General features: G+C 44.1%; 1 protein-coding gene across 2 annotated transcripts in view; it reads right to left on the minus strand.

The window, feature by feature from the left end:
* ANXA13 (annexin A13) overlaps positions 1 to 27753 on the minus strand; it is a 59768-nt gene that overhangs the window by 22636 nt on the left and 9379 nt on the right. For both annotated transcript variants that reach the window (XM_005564033.5, XM_005564032.5), the window contains 2 exons: positions 11689 to 11764; positions 1314 to 1408 (listed from right to left, as the gene is read on the minus strand). In XM_005564033.5, coding sequence (XP_005564090.3) covers positions 1314 to 1408; positions 11689 to 11764 — 171 coding nt within the window. The remainder of the gene's footprint in view (positions 1 to 1313; positions 1409 to 11688; positions 11765 to 27753) is intronic.

Genomic DNA, 27753 nt, shown 5'->3' on the forward strand with positions numbered 1-27753 from the left:
CCAGGTGTGGTGGCACGTGCCTGTAATCCCAGCTACTCAGAAGGCTGAAGCAGGAGAATTGCTTCAACCTGGGAGGCAGAGGTTGCAGTGAGCCAAGATTATGCCACTACATTCCAGCCTGGGCAACAGAGTGAGACTCCATCTCAAAAAAACAAAACAAAACAAAAAAAATTCAGCTTCATGCATTCAATTAAATGCAATTGAACTGAAGATGCACTTATTTTCATCAAAAATTACATTGATGAGCCTAAGAGTAAGGAGAGAAGCAGAAAAAGCACAAAAGCACAGCCATTTGGGCCATCTAGTGTATGAGCAAATAGCTCTACTTATGGCACTGGGTCCTCCAGGAATGGATTCTGTTCTTGAAGTCGGAAGACTTGGATGTGAGACTTGGATGTGGGTCCTGGTTCTCTCTCTCTTTTTTTTTAGATGTGTGTTGTTGTAAAATGGAAACAATCATAGTTATCATAGCTTTCCTGTATTGGTACATACTGGCCTTATCCTGACTGGTTCTCCCAGCAACCTGAGAAGGGAGCTAAGTTGTCTTCTTCTTTCTATCCATGAAAAGACCAAGGCCTGAAGCAATTGTTACCTGCTCAATATCAAATAAATAGGAAAACCCATCTTCATCTTTCTATGTATCTATTTATACATACAGGGATTGAAATGGTAAAAGTTTGATAAATACAAATGAGAATACAGCATAATAATTGATATTCATTTTGCATAATGATAATTCTAATGACATTAAGAAAAGGTTAAGTTGTGTTCATTATATATTAATAAAGAAATAAGAAAGCCTAATGCATACTTGAAGACTTCTCTATATAACATTATTTTCAACAATAAAAAGAATGAAAGAAAAGAAAGAAAATGTAAAACAAAAAGGTGTTGATAGCTTAATGAAATGGAGGGTGGTTTTTTTTTGTAGTTTTCTGTAACAATCACTTATGAAAAATTCCTGTATAAAGACTCACTTGTGGAAACTGATTTTCAAATTACTGATCTATCTACATATGTACAGTTAGTCCAAATTAAGTGAAAAAAAAAAAACACTAGGGTCTTAACAGAAAAATGAAGTCAATTTAAGAAATAATGAGTTTAAGAGTACTGATTTTACAGGCTATTGAGTTAACAAAGCAATTTCAGTTTTTCTGAACTCCATTAATGCTTTTAAGTGGTGATTTCAGTTTTCCTCCTAGGCTGACTCAATAAAGCTATAAAGATATTCTGTATGGCCATGGGGACATGAGGAAGCCGAGATGGCCGAGGCCACGGCTGGGTGAGTGCTTGCTGACTACCCCTGGAATCACCTTGCCGTACGTTGCCTTGTACTTTTGCTTGATTTGTTGCCTCTCATCTGATGTCCTGCCCGATAAGATTTCAATGATGGCTGCTTCATTGGTTCCTAAAATGCAGGAGAAACAAACAAAGCCACAGTGAACAAGAAACAAGATGGAAGTTTATTTTAGTCCAGGGTGAGGAAGCCAGGACTCACAGTTTAAAGGTGGGCGGAGGCATCTATGAACCCAATGGACCCTTAGCTTTGATGCCTTGTGCTGAAAACTGTATTCTTTTCACTCACTTAGTCAAATAGCCATTGAGGCCTCACAGTGCATGGCACACAGTGCTAGGCATTGTGGTGGAAAGAGGAACGAGTATGGCCAGTTCCTTAATTTTATTCCTAGGGAAATGAAAACATTTATCCACCCAACGCTTGTATGTGAATGTTCATAGCAGCATTACTCATAATAGCTCAAACACGGAACAGCCCCAGTGTTCATCACCTGAATATGAACAAAGAAAATGTGGAGTATCCACACAACGGAATGCTATTTGGTCAGAAAAAGGAATAAATTACGGATAGATGTTACAACATGGATGAACCTTGAGAACGTTATGCTAAGTGAAAGAAGTCAGTCATAGCAGATCACATGTTATATAATTCCATTCATATGAAAGTCTGGAATAGTAGAATATACAGAGGCTGGAAGTATACTAGGGGGATGGTAGCTGGAGTCCAGGGCTACTTTTTGAAGTGATAAAAATGTTCTAAAATCGACTATGGTGGCGGTTTCACGTATCTGTGAGTATAATAAAAACTATTGAATTAAACACTTTAAATGGATGAATCATATGGTGCATGAATTATATCTCAATAAAAATGTGTTTAAAAACAACAAAGAAAAAGACGGCCTGTTCTTTGGCCTCTGGGTGCTTACAATTGCATGAACAAGGTTAAGATATAGGCTCAAACTGTTACAATATTAACCCCACCCGGACATTTGTTAATCTCAGGAGAGAAGTCTTGATTGAAACTATGAAGGGAGGTTGCCCCTTTTAACTCCTATTACCTTTAAATTATGCTTTTTTTAAAAAGCTTTTTTCCCCCTGATGCTCAAAGTAATATAAGCTTATGGCAGCAATTTGATCAGTACTGAAAACTATAGTGAATAAGAAAGAAGGGGGGAATATCCATGTTTGAACCAGAAACCAGGATCAGAAAGATGACCCAGGTATTTCCAGTGTGGGAATGAGAAAGACTGTTTTATCACCAAGCCCCACATTAGATTTATTCAGGCTGGATTCAAATCATGGCTCCACCCTGTACTGACTGCATGACATTGGGCAAGTGATTTGTCTTGCTAAGTCTCAGTTTTCCCACCTGTAAGATGGGGGTAATAGTATACAATAGAATAGAAATAGAATATACAATAGAATGAAACGCGAGAATCCAAGTGTGGGTCCAGTCTGTGGTGGTCCTGAGAGTGCACGTGGGAAACCCGGGACACCAGGGGATGTAAATGACCATGCGCCCTGCACTGCCTGACATCCATGCAGGATGTGCACAGGGACCAGACTCCATGAATTGCTCACCCCAGGGATCAAGCTCACTGGGATCAAGGCACAGCAGTCAGCAATCATGGGAGCTGGAGGAAACGTCAGAGACTACCTAGTCTAAGCTCTTACAGGTGAGGAAGCTGATGCACAACACAGTGCCTCTTCTCGGTTCCTGCGTGTACCTGACTGTTCTGCAGCATTTGAATTCTGCAGTTGGGAGTTCTTTTTTTTTTTTTTTTTTTGAGACAGGGTCTGGCTATGTCACCCAGACTAGAGCGCAGTGGCATGATCGCTGCAACCTGCACCTCCTGGGTTCAAATAATTCTCTTGCCTCAGCCTCCCGTGTAACTGGGATTATAGGCACCCACCACCACGCCCGACTAATTTTTGTATTATTAGTAGAGATGGGGTTTCACCAAGTTGATCAGGCTGGTCTCAAACTCCCGGCCTCTGGTGATCCACCTGCCTCAGCCTCTCAAAGTGCTAGGATCACAGGCATGAGTTGCCGCACCTGGCCTGCGGTTGACAATTCTTTGAGTAAAACACCTTCCTAGATGACTTTGTACCTCCTTTCCCAGTCCTTCGTTTCTCCTCTCCATCACCTTCCTCTCAGCGTTCTTGATTGGCTTTTATTCTTCTGCTGGCTTTTTAAACTCGGTTTTCAGTTCTCCTCTCTAATGGAGTCACTCCTTTCCCAGGCGACTCTCGCCCTTTTACTGATGACTCCAAGATCAGTGCCTCTAGCCCTAATCTCTCCTCTGAGTTCAGATCTTATTTCCAGCTGCCTGTAGCCAGCTTCCTACAGATCTCCCAAGGCATTTCAACTTCCGCTGTAGCTTAAACCGAACTCATTTTGTCTATCTTTAAATCCATTCCCCATCCTGTTCCTTTGTCTCAGCACACGGCATCACCTGGATTAGAGAAAATCCAAAGTCACCTTTGAGGGCCCACCTGTCTTTTTTACTCTCAAATATTACCAAGTCCTGCCTATCTCACCTATGAGACAACTCTTTCACCTGTTCCTTTTCTTCATTCCTACTGTCACTGCCTAACAGGCCCTAAGTGTTTTTAGCCCCCACCCCGACACCAGGCTCTGATCTCTGCAGTCCACCCTGGGAAGCTCGCATGTGTTCATTTCACACCATGCTTTAAATACCTTTAATGATTCCTCTTGACTCCTACAATGACATCAGAATCCCTTACGGTGGCGTTGAGACTTCCTGCAGTTTGGTGTCATGCTTCTCTTCTAGATCCATCTCTGCACACAGCAGCCCAAGGCTTACTCACCTAATCTCAGCCACACTTGTTAAGTTTCTGCTTCCTCTGTTTTGGCACAGCACGCTATTTACATGTATATTTCCAGGATCATTGCAGTGATTATCTAAGACTGCAGTACTGACATTCTGAGCCCGACACCTGGGCTCTAGGGAGTGGCCACTAAATGGCAGTGTGTGCTGTTATGGTGCCACTCACTGCTGTCTTGCTCTGGTTGGTGGGTGGACCTAGATGATGGCTGCCACCCAGCTGAGCCATCAGGATCCTGAAGGAACAAGATCGTGCAAATGCATTTTGATGGAAGGCTTGAGAGTAGGAAAAATCTAGGCCATGAGGATGGGAAATGAATGGAGGGAACCTAGCTGGAGATGGGGAAGAGAACAAAAGGGAGCCCTGGCAAAAAAAAATGTGAGCTGTTTAATCCTCCCTCTGCGCCAGCACCAGCCCTCAGAGTCCGCTTTGGAAAGACAGAGAGGGGACTTAGAAAGACAGGCCTGAGCAGGGGTCTGATGTGACAACTGTGTTCCAAACCTTTGGGTCCTTGGATCATTCACTTAACCTCAAAGAGTATTTTCACCTCCACAGCTCGGGGAACATTTAGCTGTTTTGTTCCTATTGGAGAAACAGAATTCTAGGAAGTTGCTCACTTGCAAAAATAGCAGGAGTGAGTTACCTGCCTGGTGCTGGCTTGGTTTCAACACTGGGATTCACGTTGTCCTCCTTCATTTCCTCCCAGAGCTTCAGAGCTTTGCCTCCATCATGGGTATCCAATTGCTCATTCTATGACATTATTATCTTTTTTATTTTTTAAAAAAACCTTTGAGTGTCAGAAATCTCACTTCAAAACGGATTTCTTTTTCTTGTAAATATCTCTCGAACCTACCCCTTTCTTTCTATTCAGGCCACCCCTGTCCCAGACGATGGCCTCGGCCTCTCAGGCCTGGATCCTGGCAGGTGCCAAGCCCAGGAGCCTTTCTGGCCACAGGAGGCTCAGTCACTGTACTGGGCCTGCCAGGAAGCTGGGGCTCATGTCTGGCTCTCCCTTTTCCCTCACCCCACATTCGATCAGACTAAGGTCTCTCCATTCCACCTCCTTAGTGCCTCTCAGATGCACCCGTTTCTCTCCATCCTCATCTCCACCCCATCGCTCAGCACAACTACGGATACCACCCACATGCAGGTTCCTCTGTTGCTCTCACTTTTTCCAGTTGGCATTCACTGCCCCCAGAACAACCGTTCTGAAGTGTACATTGGCCTGCTCACCCCTCTGCTTCAAACCCTTCAGTATAGGCCTCTCAAATGCAGAATGAGGCTTCAACTCTGCAGTGGGGCCTATGGGGGCCTTTTGGCCGCTCAAAGTCTCGTCCTCCTACCTGTCCTCCCCCAGGCTACTTTCCACCCACCTCGTAGATGATTTGCAGCTCCTGGAACAAACAACACTTCCTTTCTCGCCTCTGGGTCTTTGCATGGGCTCTTCCCCCCATCGGGAACACGCCGATCCTCACCTCTGCTCCCACTTCGCCTTCAGGTCTCAGCTCCCTGCACACTCCTGGACAGATGAGGCATCTCGCCCTCTGTGTCTCTCATGCTGCCTGCTCTTCCTGTCTCTGCCAGGACACACTGCAAGTTCCACGGGAGCAGAGTGGTTTGTTCACCACGGTATTCCCGCAGAAGGCCGTCAGTATTTATCAGATGACTTGCTGAATGAACGGATGCTTAAACGTGTGCACACGCGAATGAATGAATGAATGGATGAATGAGGAAGTTTGCATGTCATCACGACAGAACCTTGTCTCTGAAGTGGTGTAAGTTGTATGTGATACTCAGATGGGTCTGCGTAGTGAGGATCAATAGAAATCCTCCATACTCTGATGCCACGTGCAGCCCACATCTGGATAATCAGGAAAATGAAATTAATATTAAAAATAATAGTGCCGGGTGCGGGGGCTCACGCCTGTAATCCCAGCACTTTGGGAGGCCGAGGCGGGTGGATTACGAGGTCAGGAGATCGAGACCATCCTGGCTAACACAGTGAAACCCCGTCTCTACTAAAAATACAAAAAATTAGCCAGGCTTGGTGGCGGGCGCCTGTAGTCCCAGCTACTTGGGAGGCTGAGACAGAAGAATGGTGTGAACCCAGGAGGTGGAACTTGCAGTGAGCCGAGACCGTGCCACTGCACTCCAGCCTGGGCGACAGAGCGAGACTCTGTCTTGGAAAAAAAAAAAAAAATAATAATAATAATAGTGTTTTTTAGCTGTTCTTTCTGGGAAAGGTTTAAAAAAAAAAGAGAGACCAACCCAAATGCCCATCAATGATAGACTGGATAAAGAAAATGTGGCACATATACACCATGAAATACTATGCAGCCATAAAAAAGAATGAGTTCATGTCCTTTGCAGAGACATAGATGAAGCTGGAAACCATCATTCTCAGAAAACTAACACAGGAACAGAAAACCAAACACCGCATGTTCTCACTCATAAGTGGGAGTTGAACAATGAGAACACATGGACACCAGGAGGGGAACATCATACACCAGGGCCTGTCAGGGGGTCGGGGTCTAGGGGAGGGAGAGCATTAGGAGAAATACCTAATATAGATGACGGGTTGATGGGTGCAGCAAACCACTATGGCACATGTATACCTACATAACAAACCTAAACGTTCTGCACATGTATCCCAGAACTTAAAGTATAATAATAATAAAAAAAACTAATAAAAGTCTATGAAATTTTAAAGTTAAAAAAAAAAAAAAGGCGAGAAACCAGATTGCAAAACAGTCCTGAGATGGCCCAGCAACAACCTGGAGGTCGGGGAAGGCCATGAAAACAACACTGGATTTCCCCCAAGTCCTTTGAGTCCAGTCTCAGGCTGATCCGGGGGGTGTTTCTACTACCCAGTCACTGAGCAATGACCTCACTTTACATTTCACAATATGTGTATCATATAAGCAGTGCTGCTGAATGATTTCCTGTAAATACTTACAATGGTTTGAGGCACCAGGGCCAGTCCCCAGTGGTTCTGGGAAAGGCTTTTTTAAAAATGAGAAAAGAAGGAGCCACACACTGGACACTGTAATTTCACAGCAGAGGTCAAAGCCGGGACAATAATCAGCCTCAGGAAGTGCCTCCGGGCCTCCTTGGTTTTGCTTTTCCCAGAATTTTCTGGGAAGATACCGAGTCACATTTCAGCAGGAAGGGGGCTCCAGACAGGGTGGGAAGGCCCCGGGCCCGTGTGGCAGAACAGTGATCAGGGCTGTGGTGGAGGCTCAGCTTTCCCTTGGGCTCCAGTGCCAGCCCGGCCTGCCTCGCTGGGCCCAGGAGGCTGCAGCCCCCACTCTGGTGCTGGAGGGTCACCCTCTTCTGCTAGCTCTGCTGGGCCGCGCGGTCCCTCATTTCTCTTTTGGAAATGGGAGTGCAGGGAAGACAGACGAAGTAATGAATGGGCACAGTCCTGCCTGCCTGAGCAAGTCACTGCTTCCCACTTGTCCACTGTCTCAGTGTCCGGAGGGGAGGCTGCTGATTTAATGACCACAAACTTGGTGGCTTAAAACAACAGCAGCCTATTCCCGCACAGCTCTGGAGGGGGGAAGTCTGAAATTCTGGCACCGGCAGGCCCACAGTCCCTCCAGGAGCCCTGGGGCAGAGTCTGATTTTGCCCCTCCTGGCTTCTGCCGGGAACCCTTAGCATTCTCGGGTTTGTGGCCGTATCTCTCTAGTCTCTGTCTCCATCTGCCCATGGCCTTCTCTGTGTGTCTCCTCCTCTGTCTCTCCTAAGGACACTTGTCATTAGATTTAGAGCTCACCCAGGTAATTCAGGATAATCTCATCTCAGGATCCTTAACTTAATTCTATCTGCAAAGACCCTTTTTCCAAACAGTCATGTTTACAGGTTCTGGGGGCATATATTTTTGGGGAGCCCCCATTCAACCCAGTTCACCCTCGGTGATGGAGAACAAGGACGTGACTACTCAACGCTCATACTGATCTTACTGGCTTTGTGCAGATTTTGGATCCCAGCATATTGTTCCAAAGGAGGCTATCCACATACAATGAGGGCCAATGAGGTGCTGGGCTCTACAATGCCTCCTTTATCCGTCTCCATGTGAGGAGACATTGTTAGCCTCATTTTGTAGATGAGAACACAGGTTGCACATTCACTCTCCCTCCCTCCCTCTCTTCCTCTCTCTTCTTTCTTCTTTCTCTCTCTTCCTCCTTCTCTTCTTTCTCTCCTTCACTCTCTCCCTCCCTCTCTCTTCTCTCTCTCTCCTCTCTCCCTATCTTCTTTCTTTTTCTCCCTCCTTCTTTCTCTTCCTCCCCCCATTCTCTAGCTCTGATTTATTCAAGAATTCTTAACTTATTTATGCCTGAGGTTGCAGTTTTTTGAATTTTTGCAATCAGACCTCGGCAATTACCTTGAGCAGTAGGATATAAATAACTCCCATATGCTTAGTGTTCCAATAATGGAACACTAGACATAATATGTAGGGTTTTAATAAGTAGCCATCGCTTGTACTACTTTCCTACCAGATCTTCCCAATCCCAACTCCTGCAGACTTCTCAACATTTCTTGGGCAAGGCAACTATTCTATGGCTAGATAAGTTTCATATATGTATGTGTGTGTGTATATACATATATATGTGTGTGTGTGTGTGTGTGTGTGTATATATATATTTGAGATTGTGTCTCACCTTGTCACCCAGGCTAGAGTACAGTGGTGCCATCTCAGCTCATTGCAATCTCCCCCTCCCAGGTTCAAGCGATTCTCCTGCTTCAGCCTCCCAAGTAGCTGGGACTACAGGTGTGCACCACCATACCTTGCCAATTTTTATATTTTTAGTAGAGACAGGGTTTCACCATGTTGGCCAGGCTGGTCTCAAACTCCTGATCTCAGGTGATTCGCCTGCCTTGGCCTCCCAAAGTACTGAGATTACAGGTGTGTAATTACAGGTGTGAGCCACTGCGCCCAGCCAAGTTTCTTATATTAAAGCAAAATATGTCTCCTTGGAACTTCTACCATAGATCCAAGTTTTATTCCGCTGGAGCCATACAATAAATTTGTGGCCATATTTATTCTACTATGACACCCATTCTAGGAAAGAAAATCTCTACTAATCTACTTCTACGTAAAAAACCTATCACTTGTTTTTGTAAAACATTATGCCAAGTAAAAGAAGCCACATAATGTATGATTCTATTTAAGTGAAATGTCTAGAATAGGCAAATCAGTGGAGACAGGAAACCGATTAGTGATTGCCCGGAGCTGAAGAGAGGGAGGGGCTGCTAATAGGTGTGAGGTTTCTTTCTCAGGGATGAAATGTTCTGGAATTAGTGGGGATGGTCACAAAATCCTGTGGATATACTAAAACTCTGAATTGCATGCTGCAAAAGGGTGCATTTTATGGTATTCAAATTATATCTCAATAAGCAAAAAATTAATTTAATAAAACATTCTGTGGACTGAGATGGTTCCTACCTGTTGTAATGACACTGAGCCATGTCTTCTCAGTCTGTCCCCACCCCCTCCAGGACCGCAGCCATGTAGCTGAGGTGCCCTAGCTGGGATGTCTCTAAATTGGTGACATTTGGAGTGAGTGACAAGAACAGGTTCAATCCCCGTGTTCCCCACTTAATGGCTTGGTGACTTTGTCTGTCTTACTTAAAATGTCAGGTCCTCAGTTTCCTCAGCTGGAGAATGGATTTTTGTAAGAATTTGATGAGATTTTGTATATAAAGTGATTAGCCCAATGCCTGAAAGTTTAACAGTTTCTCAATAAATGTAAAAACGAAAATCTGGGAAATTAATTCACTTTGCCCCTTGACCCCTCTGTCCCCTTCAATGATTTCACTTGCTTGTTGTTCTGGAACTCCTGATCAGCAAACCTGGGGTCAATCAATGTCTCCAGTCCTACCTTCAAGGATACAGGGAAAAATCACACAACCGTGTGGGCTGGAGCCATGAGAAACCATGATCTCCCTACTCAGTGCCCTCAGTGCGTATCAGCAGTCTTCTCTTGGTTGTCTCCCACTTTTCTACTACTCAAGGGCTATTCCAAGCCACCACTCAAGCACCATATTCCATTGTCAAACCCTTCTCTTCAGCAGACAAACTCACCTCCCACTCACTGAGCAATGTCAGGTTACCAGGCATGGGTGCCTTCAATTTCTGCCCTGACAACACCTATGAAGGCATCTACTCCAGCTGTCAGTCTCAGCGCCTTCCCTTCTTGTCCTGTTTAAGGGAAATCCTTCCATCTGTGCTTTGGATCTCACCCTCTTCCAGGCTTCTGGGACTAGACCTTGTGTCATGAGTGGCTTTCTTGGATCTCAGGGCCTCTCTTCATGGCCCTAGACCTAGATGCTCTCTCCCTCATCCCACCCTGGTCCCTGGTCTACCTTAGTTTTGACTTCTTGTGGAGTCCCCAACTCTGACCCTTAGGATGTAAACAGCTTCTCCATTTTCAACCCTTGATGGTTGATCTTGACCAGTTACTTGATCTAGTTCTTTTTTCTTTTTCTTTTCTTTTTTTTTTTTTTTTTTTGAGGTGGAGTCTCTCTCTGTCTCCCAGGCTGGAGTGCAGTGGCGCAATCTCGGCTCACTGCAACCTCCGACTCCCTGGTTCAAGTGATTCTCCTGCCTCAGCCTCCCGAGTAGCTGGGGATTACCGGCACCTGCCACCACCCCCAGCTAATTTTGTATTTTTAGTAGAGATGGGGTTTCACCATGTTGGTCAGGATGGTCTTGATCTCCTGACCTCATGATCTGCCCACCTCGGCCTCCCAAAGTACTGGGATTACAGGTGTGAGCCACCGATCTACTTTTACTTGTTGCTTCCAGGTCCCTTATCCAGCTCTCATCAGACTCAATTCCCCACCATCTCCTAGGGAAAGGATCAGAGGGGTTTAGATCATACCAGGTGATATGGTTTGGCTGTGTCCTCACCCAAATCTCATCTTGAATCATAGCTCCTATAATTCCCACATGTTGTGAGAGGGACCTGGTGGGAGATAATTGAATCATGGGGGCGGTTTCCCTCATGCTGTTCTCACAGTAGTCAGTCTCACGAGATCAGATGGTTCTATAAGGGGAAACTCCTTTCACTTGGGTCTAATCCTCTCTTTCCTGCTGCCATGTAAGAAGTCCCTCGCTCTTCCTTCGTTTTCTGCCATGCTTGTGAGGCCTTTTCAGCCATGTGGAACTGGGAGTCCGTTAAACTCTTTTTCTTTATAAATTACCCCGTCTCAGGTAAGTCTTTATTAGCAGCATGAGAACAGACTAATACACCAGGATTGCATGAACTGCGCTTCTCATGAAGTTTCTCTCACCTCAAGGTCAAATTAAATGTCACAATATCCAACTCCTAGCTGTTATATAGAATCCTGAAAAGTCATAGGATCCTACTATAATTTTGTGAACTTTAATAAAGAGGTCAGTGGAAGAGATTGACTTGCGTTAGCTTGGAATACACAAGATAGTGAGATGTCAGCTTCCTAACATCATGGGAAAGTTGGACATGAGACCAAGTTTAATCAACTTCAGAAGTAAATTAGCAACAAAATGTCTCTCATACCCATTCCTTTGCAGGCTTTGTTCAGCTTTTTGGCATCTCGATCCACATCAAAACCCTGAGGACTGCTCGCTTTAGCCTGGAGAAAATAATTGAAAAGGTGAGATGACAATATAGACATTCCTTAATGATCTCTGGCTAAAATCAGTAGCAAACTGGAGGACCAAACAGTCATCCTAACCAGGGACCAGCTGTCACTTCACACACTGGTACATGCGGACATCGGCTGGGGAGACTCCGGCCCCAGAGAGGTGGCTGGTACTCCTTGGGGTCAGCTAGCCTTGGATGACCAGGAGAATGGGCCCCTCTGTCCTCAAGGACAATCATCCTGGCCAGCTCTGCAATGAGCGATTTTCATATCAACCCCACCTTTGTGTGTCTGCCTCTGAAACAAAGAATAATACTCTGGGCCAGTGTACTGGAGTGCTGGTCCTCCCCCTTTGCCAGGAGACACAGTTATGTCTAAGGAATAGGTCAGATGCTGAGGGTTCTAGGACCTTATTACAGGTTCATTTGGTGACTTGGATCTTTGCCATCCATACAATGAGAGACACATATTTGGCTTGTTGGAGACACTATAGGAACCAGTAAAAGCACAGTTCTGGTTTTAGTGCTCCTTGGAAAGGTAAAGTCCTGTTTATATATTGTACTGAGCTGTTTCCCATACTTCAGTCATTGGCACAATACATGCAGTATTGCGTCCACAGTTACCTATGTCTAATTAATAAGCAAATTACTATTTGCTTATAATTATTATTTGCTTATTTTCCTTTCAATTGACATTTGTTTTTACTTAAAGTTATCTTAAAAAGGAAATCTTTGTTAGCACAAAAATGGAAACCCAGTATTGCTTGCATAAATGGAAGTTAACCACAAATATAAACACATAACTTTTAAAAACTGCAATTAACCTGTGAGGTTCATTGTAGTTATGCAGCTGGTAGCTAGGAACACCCTGAGTTTCCTGTCTTTACCTTTTCTCACAGAGCTTCTCCTAAGTGATATGTGTCTATATATTTTCTTTTCTTTTCTTTCTTTTTTTTTGAGACAGAGTCTCACTGTGTCGCCCAGCCTGGAGTGAAGTGGTACGATCTCAGCTCACTGCAACCTTCACCTCCTGGGTTCAAGTGATTCTCATGCCTTAGCCTCCCCAGTAGCTGGGATTATAGGTGCACGCCACCACACCTGGCTGATTTTTTGTATTTTTAGTAGAGACGGGTTTTTGCCATGTTTCCCAGGCTGGTCTCGAACTCCTGAGCTCAGGCAATCTGCCTGCCTTGGCCTCCCAAAGTGCTGGGATTACAGGCGTGAGCCACCACGGCTGGCATGTCCATATATTTTCCATCCTTCAGTGAAGGCTGGTTTAAGTGCTACTGGCAGTACCACCACGGTTCAGGTCTCCCCGCTTTCATTTCCTTTGGCACCCAGTGGAAGTGAACAGTAAACCACATGCAGCTCACTGGGTATGTTGCCTGTCTCTGCATGGCATCCTTATTTTCCTTATTTCCCCTTCCCCCATTGTGTGGCCTCATTGGGGTTGTTGGTCATGAGGCTCGAGCCCCGTTGTCCTGCCCTTGGTCACCAATGTGGGCACATGCCCTGTGACTCTGGCAATCAGGATTGGTTCAGGAGTGAAGATGTAATCCAAGCAGGATTAGAGTCAATTGGAGTCTTTCCCTTGGTTGCTACATAGATACTGAGAGAGATACACGTCTGCCTCCTACTGGGTCTGGTAGAGTGAAAGTGCGTGAGTCTAGGGCTCTTAGTGGCCATTTTGTCCACTACATAAAGGGAGAGAGAGAAAGAAACACATTGTACAAATCCTCAGACACAGCAGCGCCTGTGTCCTTGGGTTTCCCAGTTTCACTAACTAGCAAACTTCCTTGGTCTAAGTTAATATGAGTTGGGTTTCCATCCTTGCGACCCAAAGTGTCCTGGCTAATATCTGTGGACTGAAGGTGAGCTGGCTTGAGGGTTTGGTTAATGGAGAATAACAGACTCCTAGAGCTGAAAGGATCGTCAGGGCCACCTATCACCTCCCTGCCATTTGGAACGTGAAGGCATGCCCCATCTTGCAGCATCTGTTCCTGAAACAAGCCAGGAAGAGGACTGATACTGTTGTACACCTGCTGTGTGCCAGGCAGTTTATAGACCTTTCTTTATTATGCATAGGGAAGAGTGGGCATTACTGCTCTGCCTTCCAGGTAAGGAAACCTGGGTTCAGGCAGGTTAGATCATTTGTTTAAGGTCTGGCAGGATGCAGGATTGAACCCAGCTCAATTTGCCTCCTAAAGCCTGTGCTCTGTGCAGCGCACAATACTGCCTCACCTTCTATGACTAGAGCTTCCATGATCCGACAGAGGGGTTGGATGACGCTGGAGTTGCAGAATGATACCTCCTGTTTTCCTTATTCAAATATTTTGTGAGATATAAGAAAGCTATTTGGTGCTTTTGAAGGCTTGTTGGCAGGACCAGTTCCATAATTTGCTGGGCTTAGTACAAAATGAAAGTGCAGGGTTCCTTGCTCAAAAATTACCAAGAATTTCAATATGGTAACATCAGAGTATTAAGCCAAGCACAGGGCCCTTCTGAGCATGGGGCCCTATGCAGTTGCAGAGGCCGTACACTTATAAGGGCCACCCTACTTTTGATCAAGTTCTGAAGGAGCTGGTCCTCTGAGTGTGGAAGAAGCAACTTCAAAATAGTAATGGCTTCTTTGCTTTTCATCCAAAGTATTATGGAGTGCCCAGGAAGTGAGGTAGAATTGAACCAGGGCAACAGAAATCTCTTATCACTCGGCTAATTCATAAGCTGTTCTCTATGTCCTGTTAGCCTCATCAGTGCAGAGAATTTTGTGGGACACATGATCTGTCCCACTTCACAACTAATGCGCTGAAACAGAGACGCAGCGCTCTGCAAATGGCTGTGCGTGTTATGCCCTGCCTGAGGCCCTGGCTGAGGGGCTGGGGCAGGACTGAGTTGGGGGCATATTGCCAAGCCTGGTGCTGGCAGGACTGCTTCCCCTCAATGGTCACCTTTTTCTCATTTGCACAAAGAACCTGTGAGGGCTTGCAGAGACTGTGTGGAGACTTGTCTAAGATCACCTGGCCAGGCAGTGGTTGAGTGGGAGCCAAGGCTAGAACCAGATTTTCTGATTCTGGCAGATCTAAATGACATGCCTGCCCCTGATCCCCTTTCTGTTTTAGGGAGGCCGTTCCATGATACAAATATCATAGAGTTGTAGGAGCTGAGGGGTAAGACAAACGAATGTTCTCAACATGCCCAAGACCAAAAAACCCAAATAACTGATATCTGGGAGGTGCAGCAGGAGAATGTTGAGTCATGTGTTATGACTGACGATAACACTGGGACTTAATTTTTCCTTTTTTCCTTTTTTTTTTAAAATTTTTTGAGACAGGGTCTCACTCTGTTGCCCAAGATGGAGTGTAGTGTTGCACTTTCTGTTCCCTGCAGCTTCTGCCTCCCAGGTTCAAGCGATTCTCCTGCCTCAGCCACCCAAGCAGCTGGGATTACAGGCATGTGCCATCACACCTGGCTAATTTTTGTATTTTTGGTAGAGATGGGGTTTCACCATGTTGCCCAGGCTGGTCTCAAACTCCTGAGCTCAAGCAATCCACCCACCTCGGCCTCCCAATGTGCTAGGATTACAGGCATGAGCCACTGCAACCGGCCTTCTTTTTTTTTCTTAACAAATAATGTGGGGTAGGACTCTCTGTGAGAGGCACCACCATCAGCAGGGCAGGTTGAGGTCCCAGTGCCCTGAATCCCTGCAGGAACCACTGTTAGCCATGTTGGTTATCTTTCCTAATCTGTTTGAGAAGATAATCCAGGCTTGTTCCTTGTAACAGCAGGATATTTGATGTCGAAGTGAAAGAATCATGTGATGTGATTTTAAAAGAAAGAGAGAGAAAAAGCAAACAGTCTGTTTGGCGTTGTCCCCTCATTGTGGTGGGGGCTGCCTCCACAATGGCTGTATTCATCAGCGATGCTCAGTGCTGAAGGAACGGGTGTCCTATGGCTTGTTCCCAGGAGCCGGGTACCGAGCTTCTTCTCGGGAATGTATATGGAATGGACATTCCACGTCCATTGTTCATTGTTAATGGGATAGACAGCTGATGACGGGGCCTCAGGCCTGTTTGCCTATCCGGAGATTTAGTTTTTGAAACCCGAAGCAACTAAGCAGAACTTCTGCATACAGTGAGAATGCAAGTCAGATCCAGAATGGGCTGCAGGGGACTCCAGGATGGGGTCAGACCTGCTTATGAGGCTTTAGGAGACCACACGGATATTCCACTCGTTTTCAATGATGAGACATTGTAGAGCCAGGCAACATTCCTTATTTTGTTTTCTTTCAATTTGTTCATATTTTGACAGTGCTTGCACTGACACTCAGGAGACAGATAAAAACAGCAAAAGATACTAAACGTCAATAAAAATGATTTTAGAGGTCTGGGCTTTGAGCCCACAGGAAGCCTGGTTTGAATGCAGAGCTGCCTCTTAGCAGCTGTGTGAACTTGGGCCATTAACCTCTAAGCCACCATCTCCTCATCTGTAAAATGGGAGCAGTCTCTGCGCTGCAAGGCTTGAGGCTTACGTGAAATAACTTTTCAAATGCCAGAAAACAGGGAGCTAGAGAAATGTTAGCCCTTTCCCTGCCTCTTTGGGTCATTTCTTGGCTTTCTGCCTTGTGATATTTATAAGATCTCATAAAAGTGATATTCATGCAGATTTCAATTCTACATATTTAGATTGAACAGGTTTGGAAGGTATGTATGTGAAGATATATACACACACGTACCATATGTAGATATATAGTTTTCTAATTCATATATGTTGATCTCAGATGGATAGATATCTCCCAAACTTGTCAAATATTTATCTTATAATGCCCCAGCAACATCATATTTATAATAGGTGGCCATTGAAAATATAATAATAGTAAAGTTGAAGAATGTGGCTTTATTGTCAAGTAAATTTGAGACCCAGCACAACTGCTTATTAGCTGTGTGACTTTGGGCAAGTTATAGAACCTCTCTGTGCCGTACTTTCTTCATGGTTGTAAGGGACATGGCTGCACTCTAGTTGGCAGTAGGCCGAGGCGACTTTCCGACGCTGTGTGTCTCCGCGGGTTTGGAGTGCAGACGCACAACTCTGCACTTATGTAATCACACCACGTGAGGCGCGTTAAGTAACCACTCACATGCGCTCGTGCTTGGCTCGGAGCCATTATTGTCGGTACAAGGTACAATTACGCTGCTAACGCTGTACCTATGGCTTGGGGCTCACGCCCAGGCCCACACCCAGGCTCGCTTGCACCCAGTGAAAGAAGCCATGTTGAAACTCCCTGCGATTCCTCCAGTGTTTTTCCAGCTACGTGCCACACCACTGACTTTTTTCGGATCTCAATTAGAACCTAACAATGGTAAATGGGGATAATAATAGTGCCTACCACGTAAGGTTCCTGGAGGAATTAAAGTTATTCATGCCAAGCATCTAAAACAAGCCTGGCTGACAGCACGGTCTTAGTAAATGCAAACAATTGATATTTGTTGAAGACCAATCAGCAATAAACTTTCCAGAATATTTCAAACCCCTTTCCTGCTTGAGGAGTTTTCACCTTGTAAATGGCACTCTAAAGATCAATTTCTCATTGGTCACCTGCAGCTTGGATCTGAAGTTCCAGACATATATTTTACACCAGGCAGTCACGCTGTGGGGTCCAGGTGGCCTGGCATGATGTCCCAGCATCACACCTTGCTAGCTGTCTCATTTGACGAGTGTGATAATTCACACCTCATTGGGTGTGAGACTCTCCGTGGGATACCACTCTGGTGAGGTGCTGGCCATCATGCCTGGACCTCAGGTCCAAAATGGAAGCAAGTGCTGTCAGCTCTATGAAAGGCACTGCCTGGTGCGTGAGTAAGGCAGCCCTGGTGCTGGGCGGACTTCCTCTTTGGTTTTTTCTTCCTTCTAGTAGGTCTACATGTCCTTCTCTGTGTATCTACGTTCCTGTGTTCCCTCCTCTAAAACAAGGACATGAATGATCCATTTTTCTCAAAGGAGGAAGCATAGAAAATAAACTGAGATGCTCTGATCCTAGGAAGCGGTGTCACCTTGGCAGAAAGAATGCAGAAAACACCCACGCTGAGAAATGACTCAGGGATGTTCCTGCTGCAACAGACCAGATTGCCCAGGAGGGAGGTCAGCTCTTCTGAATCAAGATTCTGGTACTCCCAGCCAGAAGAACCAGAATGGAAAAACAGACGCCTCATCAAATGCCTTCTGTCCCAGTCCAATTCAAGGAAGTCTTAACTCTTATAATAGAAATGGAACATTCTAGGAACATCTTCCAGGTTGCAGCAAACGCTGGGGATGGAATGTGTGAAGGAGTTTGCTGAGGGATATGATTTGCAAATTGGTTGCTCTGTGTATTATATAGTAACCAGCATCTTCCAGAACACAGCCAGAAATACACTCATTTAAGTACATTCATACTTGTCAGTCCTTGTGTCCTGATTTTCTACTTCAATAGCTTCAAGGCTGGACAGCAGGAATAGATTGTCTCATGAGAGGCATGTGAATTAATTAAGAAGAAATATGTTGCAGGCAAATTAGACTCTGAATTATTTTTCTCTCTCTTTTTCTTCTTCTTTCTTCTCCTCTTCTTTCCTCCCTTATCATCCTTGAACAAACAAGTATTAAAATCTATTGTATGCTAAGCACTACCCCAGTTGAGGTGGACTCCATGATCTATGAAGCATAGTCCCTGTTCCAGGGAAATAAACGTGTAAATGACACATGACAATTGCATTATAATACAGTAAGCACTTCTGGGTGCAAATAGCTGAGAGGAGAAAGGAATTTTTATGGAGGAGTTGACATTAGTGCTGGTTCTCAAAGGGCAGTAGGGCAAGCAATTAAATAAAGACAGAGATGGAGGTGGAAGGAAGACATGCCAGGGAGAGACGACAGCCTGATGCTTTGGGAGTCTGTGTACTTGTGTGCTTACTATGACCTGTCAATGTGCTAACATGATTGCATCTAATCATGACATAATAGTCCACATAGTGTGGACTTGGGAGTCAGACCTACTCTGTTCAATTGCTGTTTTGCCCTTTGCTGGTTGTACCACCTTGGGTAAGCTGATTCACGTCTCTGAGCCTTAGTTGTCTCATCTTTAAAGTGGAGATGCGCCTGCCCATGGGGTGGTATGAGGTGTAGATGCATTCGTGTTTGGGATGTAGTAGCACAGTGCTGGATTACAGTAAGCACTCAGGTGGTGGCACGTAGGAGGTGGGACGCTGGGTGACATAGGATGTAAGGGTCATTTGTAAACTCTGAAAGTACTATCAAAATGCAATGGGAGTGGCGTTTGGACTGTTTAATATTTCCAGTACAGTTCCTCAGAAGCGTTGGCTGGCTGCACTCTGCTCAGTAAATATTTGACAATGGTTACTTGGTATCTGGGCTGTGAGCCAGGAGGGCCCCTGGGAAGAGCCAGGGAGCAGAGGGCAGAGGGCTCGCTGTACACTGATCTACAGAGAGCTGCTGTTTGAGCTGGCATGAAATGAGATTAAATACCAGGGCCAAGATTAGAACGAGGTAGTGGCCTGGGCTTGTTAAGCACGAGCAAAATGGAGGCAGGTGAAGGGGGTGCTGGAGAGAGCGCACCTGACTCTCCTCAGTTTAAGCTGTTACCATTGCCACTGTTGGTTAATGCCACCTTGCACCAATATTGGTGATTCTGATTAAGCTTGCCTTTAATTTTTTTATTAGAATTTTTAAATTTTATTTTAATAAAATAAAAAATTTTATTAGAATTTTTAAATTCTGATTAAACTTGCCTATAGTTTTTTTTTTTTTCAAAATCCCTGAAAAATATTTTAAACATCTTTACTGAGGTATAATTGCTATAAAATATATTGTATATTTAATTATACAATTTGGTGAATTTGGACATAGGCATACACTCACAACACCATCACCACCATCAAGGTAATAAATATTTCATCAGCTATGAAAATTTCCTTCTGTCCCCTTGTGTGTGTGTGTTAAGAACATTTAACTTGACATCAACCCATTAAACAAATAATACTTTGTATCTAAAAACTTTTGTAGCAAGAGGGACTCACTATGTTGCCCTGTCTGAGTGTTATTTTTATTCCTTTCTTCCATCTTGACCTGATTCCTGTTGAGTGTTGAGTGAGTCTTTTGCATGGTGCTTTGTATAGTTCCTTTAAAATTGGAAGTTTACTATAGGAAGCTCAACACGTCTGTTTACATAAGCTTGAACTCCTGACCTCAAGCAATTCTCCTGTCTCATGCAATCCTCAGTCTTGGCCTCCATAAGTGTTAGGATTACAGGCATGAGCCACTGCACTTGACCTTAACAATTTTTTAAGTGCATAATAAAGTATAGGGTACAATTTGCTGTACCCCAGATCTCTAGAGTGAATTCATCTTGCATAACCAAAACTTTGTACCAGTTGAAGAGTGCTTCGTTTCCCCTCCCTCTGGCCCCCGGTAAGTACAGTTCTATTCTTTACTTCTATGAGTTTGACTATTTTAGGTACCTCATGTAAGTAGAATCATGCAGTATTTATTTTTCTGGCTTATTTCACGTAGCATAATGTTCTCCAGGTTTGTTCAAGTTGTCACAAATGGCAGAATTTCCTTCTTTTTTGAGGCTGAATAATATTTCATTGTAAACTTGCCTTGTATAGCTCTTAAGAACACTACAGAGTTAGGGAAACTGAGTCGTTTGGGGAAGGGTCTTCTTTGAGGTCACACAAGTTCTACCTCCTCTCTCACAGACATCTACCTTTGAACCAAGCATGAGGCTATTTTTCCCTCCATATCTTTTCCAAGGCTGTTTTCCCATCTGAAAGATGGTAATAATAGTACCCACCTCGTATGGGTTGTTAGGAGAATATGGATCAAGAGCGTTTGGCAGGATATTCAACACGTGGCGAGTGCTGAGTGTTATTTTTATTCCTTTCTTCCATCTTGACCTGATTCCTGTTGAGTGTTGAGTGAGTCCTTTGCATGGTGCTTTGTGTAGTTCCTTTAAAATTGGAAGTTTACTATAGGAAGCTCAACATGTCTGTTTACATAAGCTTGTCCTAAATTAGAAATCACTTTGTACTCATAGATAAAGAGTAGCAGGGGCTAGAGGTTGAAGAGAGACGTATGGGAGGAAAACTCCAAATTGAGAATGACAGCAAAATATAGAGCACTTAATATGTGCCAGGCGTGGGTCCAGACAGTTTACAAATAACAACGCATTTAATTCTCCCAGCAACCCTACGGGGTAGGTATTATTATCTCCTATTTTGCAGATGAGAAAAACCAAGGCACACAAGTATGATGAGATAGGGATTCAAACCCATGCAGTCTGGATTCAGAAACTCTACTATTGACTTCTCATTAATCGATTTTGGGGGTCATTGTCTAAATAATAATAATAATAATTATTATTATTATTATTATTTTTTTTTGAGACGGAGTCTCACGCTGTTGCCCAGGCTGGAGTGCAGTGGCGCGATCTTGGCTCACTGCAAGCTCCGCCTCCCGGGTTCCCGCCATTCTCCTGCCTCAGCCTCCTGAGTAGCTGGGACTACAGGCGCCCGCCACCGAAAAATTTAATAATAGAAAAGCTGGGCCAGGTAGGGTGGCTCACGCCTGTAATTGCAGCACTTTGGGAAGCCAAGGTAGGAGGATTGCTTGAGACCAGGAGTTTAAGACCAGCCTGGGCAACATAATGAGACCCTGTCTCTACAAAAATTTTAAAAATTTAACTTGGCATGGTGGTACGTGCCTGTAGTCCCAGCTACTTGGGAGGCTGAGGCTGAAGCAGGAGAATAATTGAGGCCAGGAAGTGGAGGTTGCAGTGAGCCATGGTTGCGCTACTGCACTCCAGCCTGGGTGACAGAGCGAGACCCTGTCTCAGGAAGAGAGAGAGAGAGAGGGAGGGAGGGAAGGAGGGAGGGAGGAAGGAAGGAAGGAAGGAAGGAAGGAAGGAAGGAAGGAAGGAAGGAAGGAAGGAAGGAGAAAAGAAAAGAAAAGAAAAGAAAAAGAAAGAAAGAAGGAAAGAAGGAAAGGAAAGAAGGAAAGAAAGAAAAGAAAGAAAGAAAGAAGGAAATGAAGGAAGGAAGGAAGGGAAGAAGGGAAGGGAAGGGGGAAGAGAGGAAGGGAGGAAGGGAGGGAGGAAGGAAGGAAGAAAGGAGGAAATGAAGAAAAGAAGAAAAGAAGAAAGAGAAAGAAAGAAAAGCTCAGTTCAACTCTTAGAATGATAGTCTTTTACAGAAACACTAGTTGAGACCTGAGACTTGTCCAGTGACCAGGGAAACCAAGAACCTCTTGCATGACTATCGGATCAATAAATATTCTTGATGATGAGAAAATAGAAAGTAAAATGAAAACGAAGTCACAACTATTTGCAAGGCAAAACAGACATCTCCCAGTGAGCAAAGTGTGTATGCAGGAGAGGCACTGTTGTCAAATTCTGCTCCCAATATTCCTTCCTATGCTAATGGAATCGTGTTTTCTGCCTCTCATTTATAAACTGGGACTAATACCTGCCCACCCTGAAGAATCTCAGGAAGATTATATAAGACAATGTCAGAGTGCTGGACAGGGAGGTTTCATTATGATGAGTCAGGGCTTGCAGGGGAGGAAGTGGCCCTTTTGCCCTTAGGAAGCTTCTTCCTTCTCCTCTCCTCCTCATTTCACACCCAATCTTCCAGTTCTCCCTTTCCTAAAGTATCTTTCCCTTCAAGTAGAGGAGGGATCATAGCTAAAGGACTACAGTGTGCCAGGGGGCTGAATTTTAGCAGACACATTTTGGAGACTGAAAAGACATGAAGCCAGTGAGATGGCCAAGGTTTCCAATATGCTTACTTCTTATGGGTGCCTGCTTTCTGGCTGGATAAATTGCCAAATATATTTATAGGTAAAATATCACTTCTCCTTGCTTGACAGAATCTATGCAAAAGGATTGCTGAAGTTGTTTGATTCCCAACAGGTCCATCAGTGTAAGGCAGGGCAGGAAAAAGGGGGGATGCTGCAAGTATATTCCTCCCTGCAACTTCCCGAGTCCTCGGAGGACCAAAGAAACTTGAGATTGACAGCACAGAGCCTCGTGACCCTCCTTTTTTATTAAACACTTGGTTTTCATTGATTCCATTGGCAACAGTGGAGAATGTTTCTACTTAAGCAAATAAGCTGGAGCCTCCGCTTTCTGAAACCATTCCTGATCCTCTTGGGAAGAATCGAATTCTTCCAGTGGTGTGCTGAAGCTAAACTGTTTGATTGCCCAGGACAGAGGGGTTCCCTGGAATGTGGGTCTTTAAGTGCTAAAACTGGAACAGTTCCAGGTAAACCAGGATGGTTGGCCACGCTAGCTGGAGCTGACTTTGCAAGCTGGCAAGAGCCAATTGTGTGATCGCTTCCCAACTCTGCTCAGTGAGATCATGCCAGTAACTTGAAATCAGTCACGGTGAAAGTATTTACACCATGGAAATTGGCAAGCACCACAAATTAGGTTTTTGTTTTCTCCTAGAGAGCTCGAGGTGAGACGTTTTCTAGCACACCACTGACTTTCTCTTTTGTGCTACACTCCGTTCTGGAGTCTTCAATCAATCAGATCCTTTTACAGGTACATTATCATGCTTTTTTATTAGTCTATTTCCTTCCCTAGACTGTAAGCCTTTTGGAGGCTAGGTCTACGTCATGTTCATTCTCATATCCCCAGCACCTAGCACAATGCCTGACACATTGTAAGTACTTGGTAAATATTCTCTTCCTTTCCATGGGAGGAGGAATCTTCTTCCTTTGTATGTTACGGAATACACTGAATGCCTTTCCCTTTGCATCCTCGTCTTGCACCCAGTTTGTATTAATGTCAGAGTCAGTGGCAGTAGTAGGGACAGAAGAATGGAACAGGAAACTTATTTGGCTGGAAATCTTGAGCTGAGAATAGTGTCAAGCCTTCTAGGGTGATGAAGCAGAGAGAATGAAAAGAGGAATAGTAAATTTAACCAAGGTGTGTGGGAGGGCTCAATCATACCTCAGCTGGAGAAATAACGGGAATCACAAATGAAAGTGCAGTCCTAAGACCTTCGGGTGTGAAACAGTTTGAGCTGAATAATGCTTGGGGCTCTTAGAATTCAATACCAAATGGAGGAAATAATGGACTCTGAGGAAGGTGACCTGGCCGAGATATGGATTAGTAGCCTTTCAACCCTGGTTGCACTCAAAATCATTTGGGCTCCCAGTCTGATCCTATGAAATCAGAATCTGAGGTATAGTGGTATATCAGGTATAAGTATTTCTAAAACTCCCCAGACAATTCTAACAAACAGCCAGGGTTGAGAACCATTAGTCTGAGAAAAATTAGAAACTTTCCCCATTGACATCCCAGTAAAGGAGGAGGACAACTTAGAAACGTGCTGAGGGTTTACACGAGTAAGAAATCCTTGACTTTATCCAAGATGCTAAAGATAAAGGGAAGAGGTTTAGGATGAAATCTTTTTTTTTTTTTTTTGAGACGGAGTCTCGCTCTGTCGCCCAGGCTGGAGTGCAGTGGCGCGATCTCGGCTCACTGCAAGCTCCGCCTCCCGGGTTCATGCCATTCTCCTGCCTCAGCCTCCCGAGTAGCTGGGACTACAGGCGCCCACAACCGCGCCCGGCTAATTTTTTGTATTTTTAGTAGAGACGGGGTTTCACCGTGGTCTCGATCTCCTGACCTTGTGATCCGCCCGCCTCGGCCTCCCAAAGCGCTGGGATTACAGGTGTGAGCCACCGCGCCCGGCCAGGATGAAATCTTAAAGTGAAAATTCAACCCAGGTTTTTCCAAATGGGTGACGTGGAACGCTGAAAGCGTTAAAGCCATTGGACCTCCAACTAGGAAAGGAACTCCTTTTAAAATTCTCTCCCAACTCTTCTGATTAAGTCTGTGCTTAGTGATAGTGGGTCTTTCACACTCATCTAATCCAGGGGTTGGCAAACTGCAGACTGAGGGCCATATCTGGCCCATTACTTATTTTTGTAAATAAAGTTTTATTGGAACACAGCCAACCCATTCATTTACATTTGGTCTATGGCTTCTTGCACTACAATGGCAGAGTTACCTACTTGCACCAGAGGTTCTGTGGCCCACAAATCCTCATTATTTACTTTGTGGACTCCCACTGTATCCCATGTAGACCATGTAGACAGGTCCTTTTTTAGTCAGAGAATAGGACCTTACCCTTCAACTGGCAATATCAAATTTAGTTAGAATTTAATACATTCTTTTTGCTTTCATTTAATTATCTACATTTATGTCCATTGATATTAATTTTCCATTTATGGTATCAGTATAAAATTTCCTTTTAAGATCAATTAATTTATATTAAAAAGTGAGTATTTAAAATAATTAACAGAGTAATTAGTAGAAGAGGTGACCCACGTATTTGGCAACAATCATGAAGTTTGTACTTAAATATGAAGTTTGGGAGACATTTAATGTATCCAATCCCCTCATTTAAAGAAACTGAAGCCTGGTTGTTAAGTCACCTGCCCAGGGTCACCTTATGAAGACACCCATCTCCTCTCTCTCTCAGAACAATGTTCTTTTACCTCTAACTGGTTACTCATTTGCACTTTGAAGCCAGTTAGTACGAATGCAAATTATTGTACTTTTAACGTTCATAAATTCAGAGCCAGAAAATATCCTGGTAACATTTCCACAGACATGGTTAGTAGAGATTGATGGGCAATTTGAAACAAAATAGAGGGGCCATTCACATCTGAAGCATGAATCTTGGGTGATCAGTGACATATTGGTTTCATTAAGTCGATTGCTTCTTGGGCATGATTTCCTTGGAACAATAAATTTGATTTTTAAAAAGCCTTGCTTTTTTTTTTTTTGTTAATTAAAATCCACTTAATTGCTTGCCAGAGCAAAAAGTAAAACTACCCAACAGAAAAATATATATTTGGCAGTATAACCTGTTGGGTATATTTAAGCACAGTTTGAATAAGAATATTTGATATTTCATCATGTAGTTATTGCTGTTTTCATTAGGATCCTCCGTGATCTCACACCAACTAAAAGCAAGCTAATTCCTTCATGCCTAGAACCTCTTCCCACATTAGAGGTTTATTCGTCTGTGGGGGTTGATCAGAGAGCTGATGGGAAAGTGTGTTAGGAAACTTGAGCTCTGCCCACCTTAGTAGGGTGCTGGAATGTTACAGAATTGTTCATTGCTGTTGATACCTCCTTTCCAAGATGCAGTGTTACAGTGACATACATGATGACTAAGTGTTTGGCTATCACTCTAAAGGGGCAGAAATATTTGTATCATTTGACAAATAAAACTAAAACTAGAAAAACATCCATTTGGATCACAGCTCAACATGATTTGCTTACATATGTTGACTGTGTATGTTCTGAAAAATGAGTGTAATTCTTTAGATTAAAACATGACCTTTCTCTTACATTTGGGATTGCTTCCATGTTGGCACTTCAATGCTTTTTAATGAAAATTGGTATAGTTAGGTCATTTTACAGAAAGACAAGCTTCCTTAGGCTATGCCGTCTGGGTTACACGTGTTGATGTGATATTTACCTATCAAAGGTGACTGCTGGGCGGGGTAGGAGGTAGGAGACCTGACTTGAAGGCCCTTCAATATGTTGTGTCTTAAAGTGGTGGGCACCATTGTACCCGAAGGTATTGATGGTATACTCAGGAGTGTAAACAATGTGGTCATCCTGCCATGCACTGAGCTCTGGTATAAGGAGTCCAAGCAGGGTACTACACCCAACCAGAGGAGAGGTGAGCTAATCAGCTTCTGATGGTTCCAGCCCACATCTTTCCACGGGAGCACTGCTCATCTAGACAGGAAATCCAGCAGCCCAGCAGCCTTGTTACTGAGGGTTTCTGCAGTGAAACCCATCTCACTCTGGTATAAGAACTACTATTTGATCCAGCAATCTCACTACTGGTTATCTACCTAGAGGAAAAGGAGTCATTATATGAAAAAGATACTTGCACATACATATTAAGAGCAGCACAATTTGCAATTGCAAAAATGCAGAACCTACCCAAATGCCCACCAATCAATGAGTGGATAAAGAAGCTGTGGTATATATATATATACAATAAAATACTACTTAGCCATAAAAAGGAATGAATTAATGGCATTTGCAGCAACCTGGATGGGATTGGAGAATACTATTTTAAGTGAAGTAACTCAGGAATGGAAAACCAAACATCATATGTTCTCACTCTTAAGTGGAAGCTAAGCTATGAAGATGCAAAGGCATAAGAATGGTACAGTGGATTTTTGGGACTTGGAGGAAAGGGTGGGAGAGGGTGAGGAATAAAAAACTACAAATAGGGTTCAGTATATACTGCTCGGGTGATGGGTGAACTGAAATCTCACAAATGACCACTGAAGAACTTACTCATGTAACCAAATACCACCTGCTGCCCCAAAACTTACTCATGTAACCAAATACCACTTGTTCCCTCAAAACCCACGGAAATAAATAATCTTTTAAAAAGAAGAAGAAGAAGTTACTCATGGGCTAACGGTTTTGAGAAAACTGCTGCCTCTTGGCTGCTGCTGTCATCAACAGGAGGACAAGGGTCAATCTTCAAGAGAAGCTGACTTTTCCCTGTTATAAGAGAAGAAATCAGTGTAGGGACATGCCTGGGCCAGAAGGGCAGGAATGGTGATTTCTGGTAGAGATCCAGAGACATAAAGACACTCTGAGGACATTTGCCCTGGAGCCTTGTTTTCCTATTTAAGCGGTGGTTCTCAATCAATCAGGAGCGATTTTTGTCTCCCAGGAGACAATTGGCAATGTCTGGAGACATTTTCAGTTGGCACGAGTAGGGGAGTATTACTGGAATATCTAGTGATAGAGGCCAGGATTCTGCTAAACATCCTACAACAATGCGCAGAACAGACAGCGCCGTCTCCCCCACCACCCCGCCACACACACACAAATAATTACCTGGGCCCAAATGTCAGCAGTGCCAAGGACTAATGTGCCAA

The sequence above is a fragment of the Macaca fascicularis genome, chromosome 8 (assembly GCF_037993035.2).
Source record: "Macaca fascicularis isolate 582-1 chromosome 8, T2T-MFA8v1.1".
Lineage (NCBI taxonomy): Eukaryota > Metazoa > Chordata > Mammalia > Primates > Cercopithecidae > Macaca > Macaca fascicularis.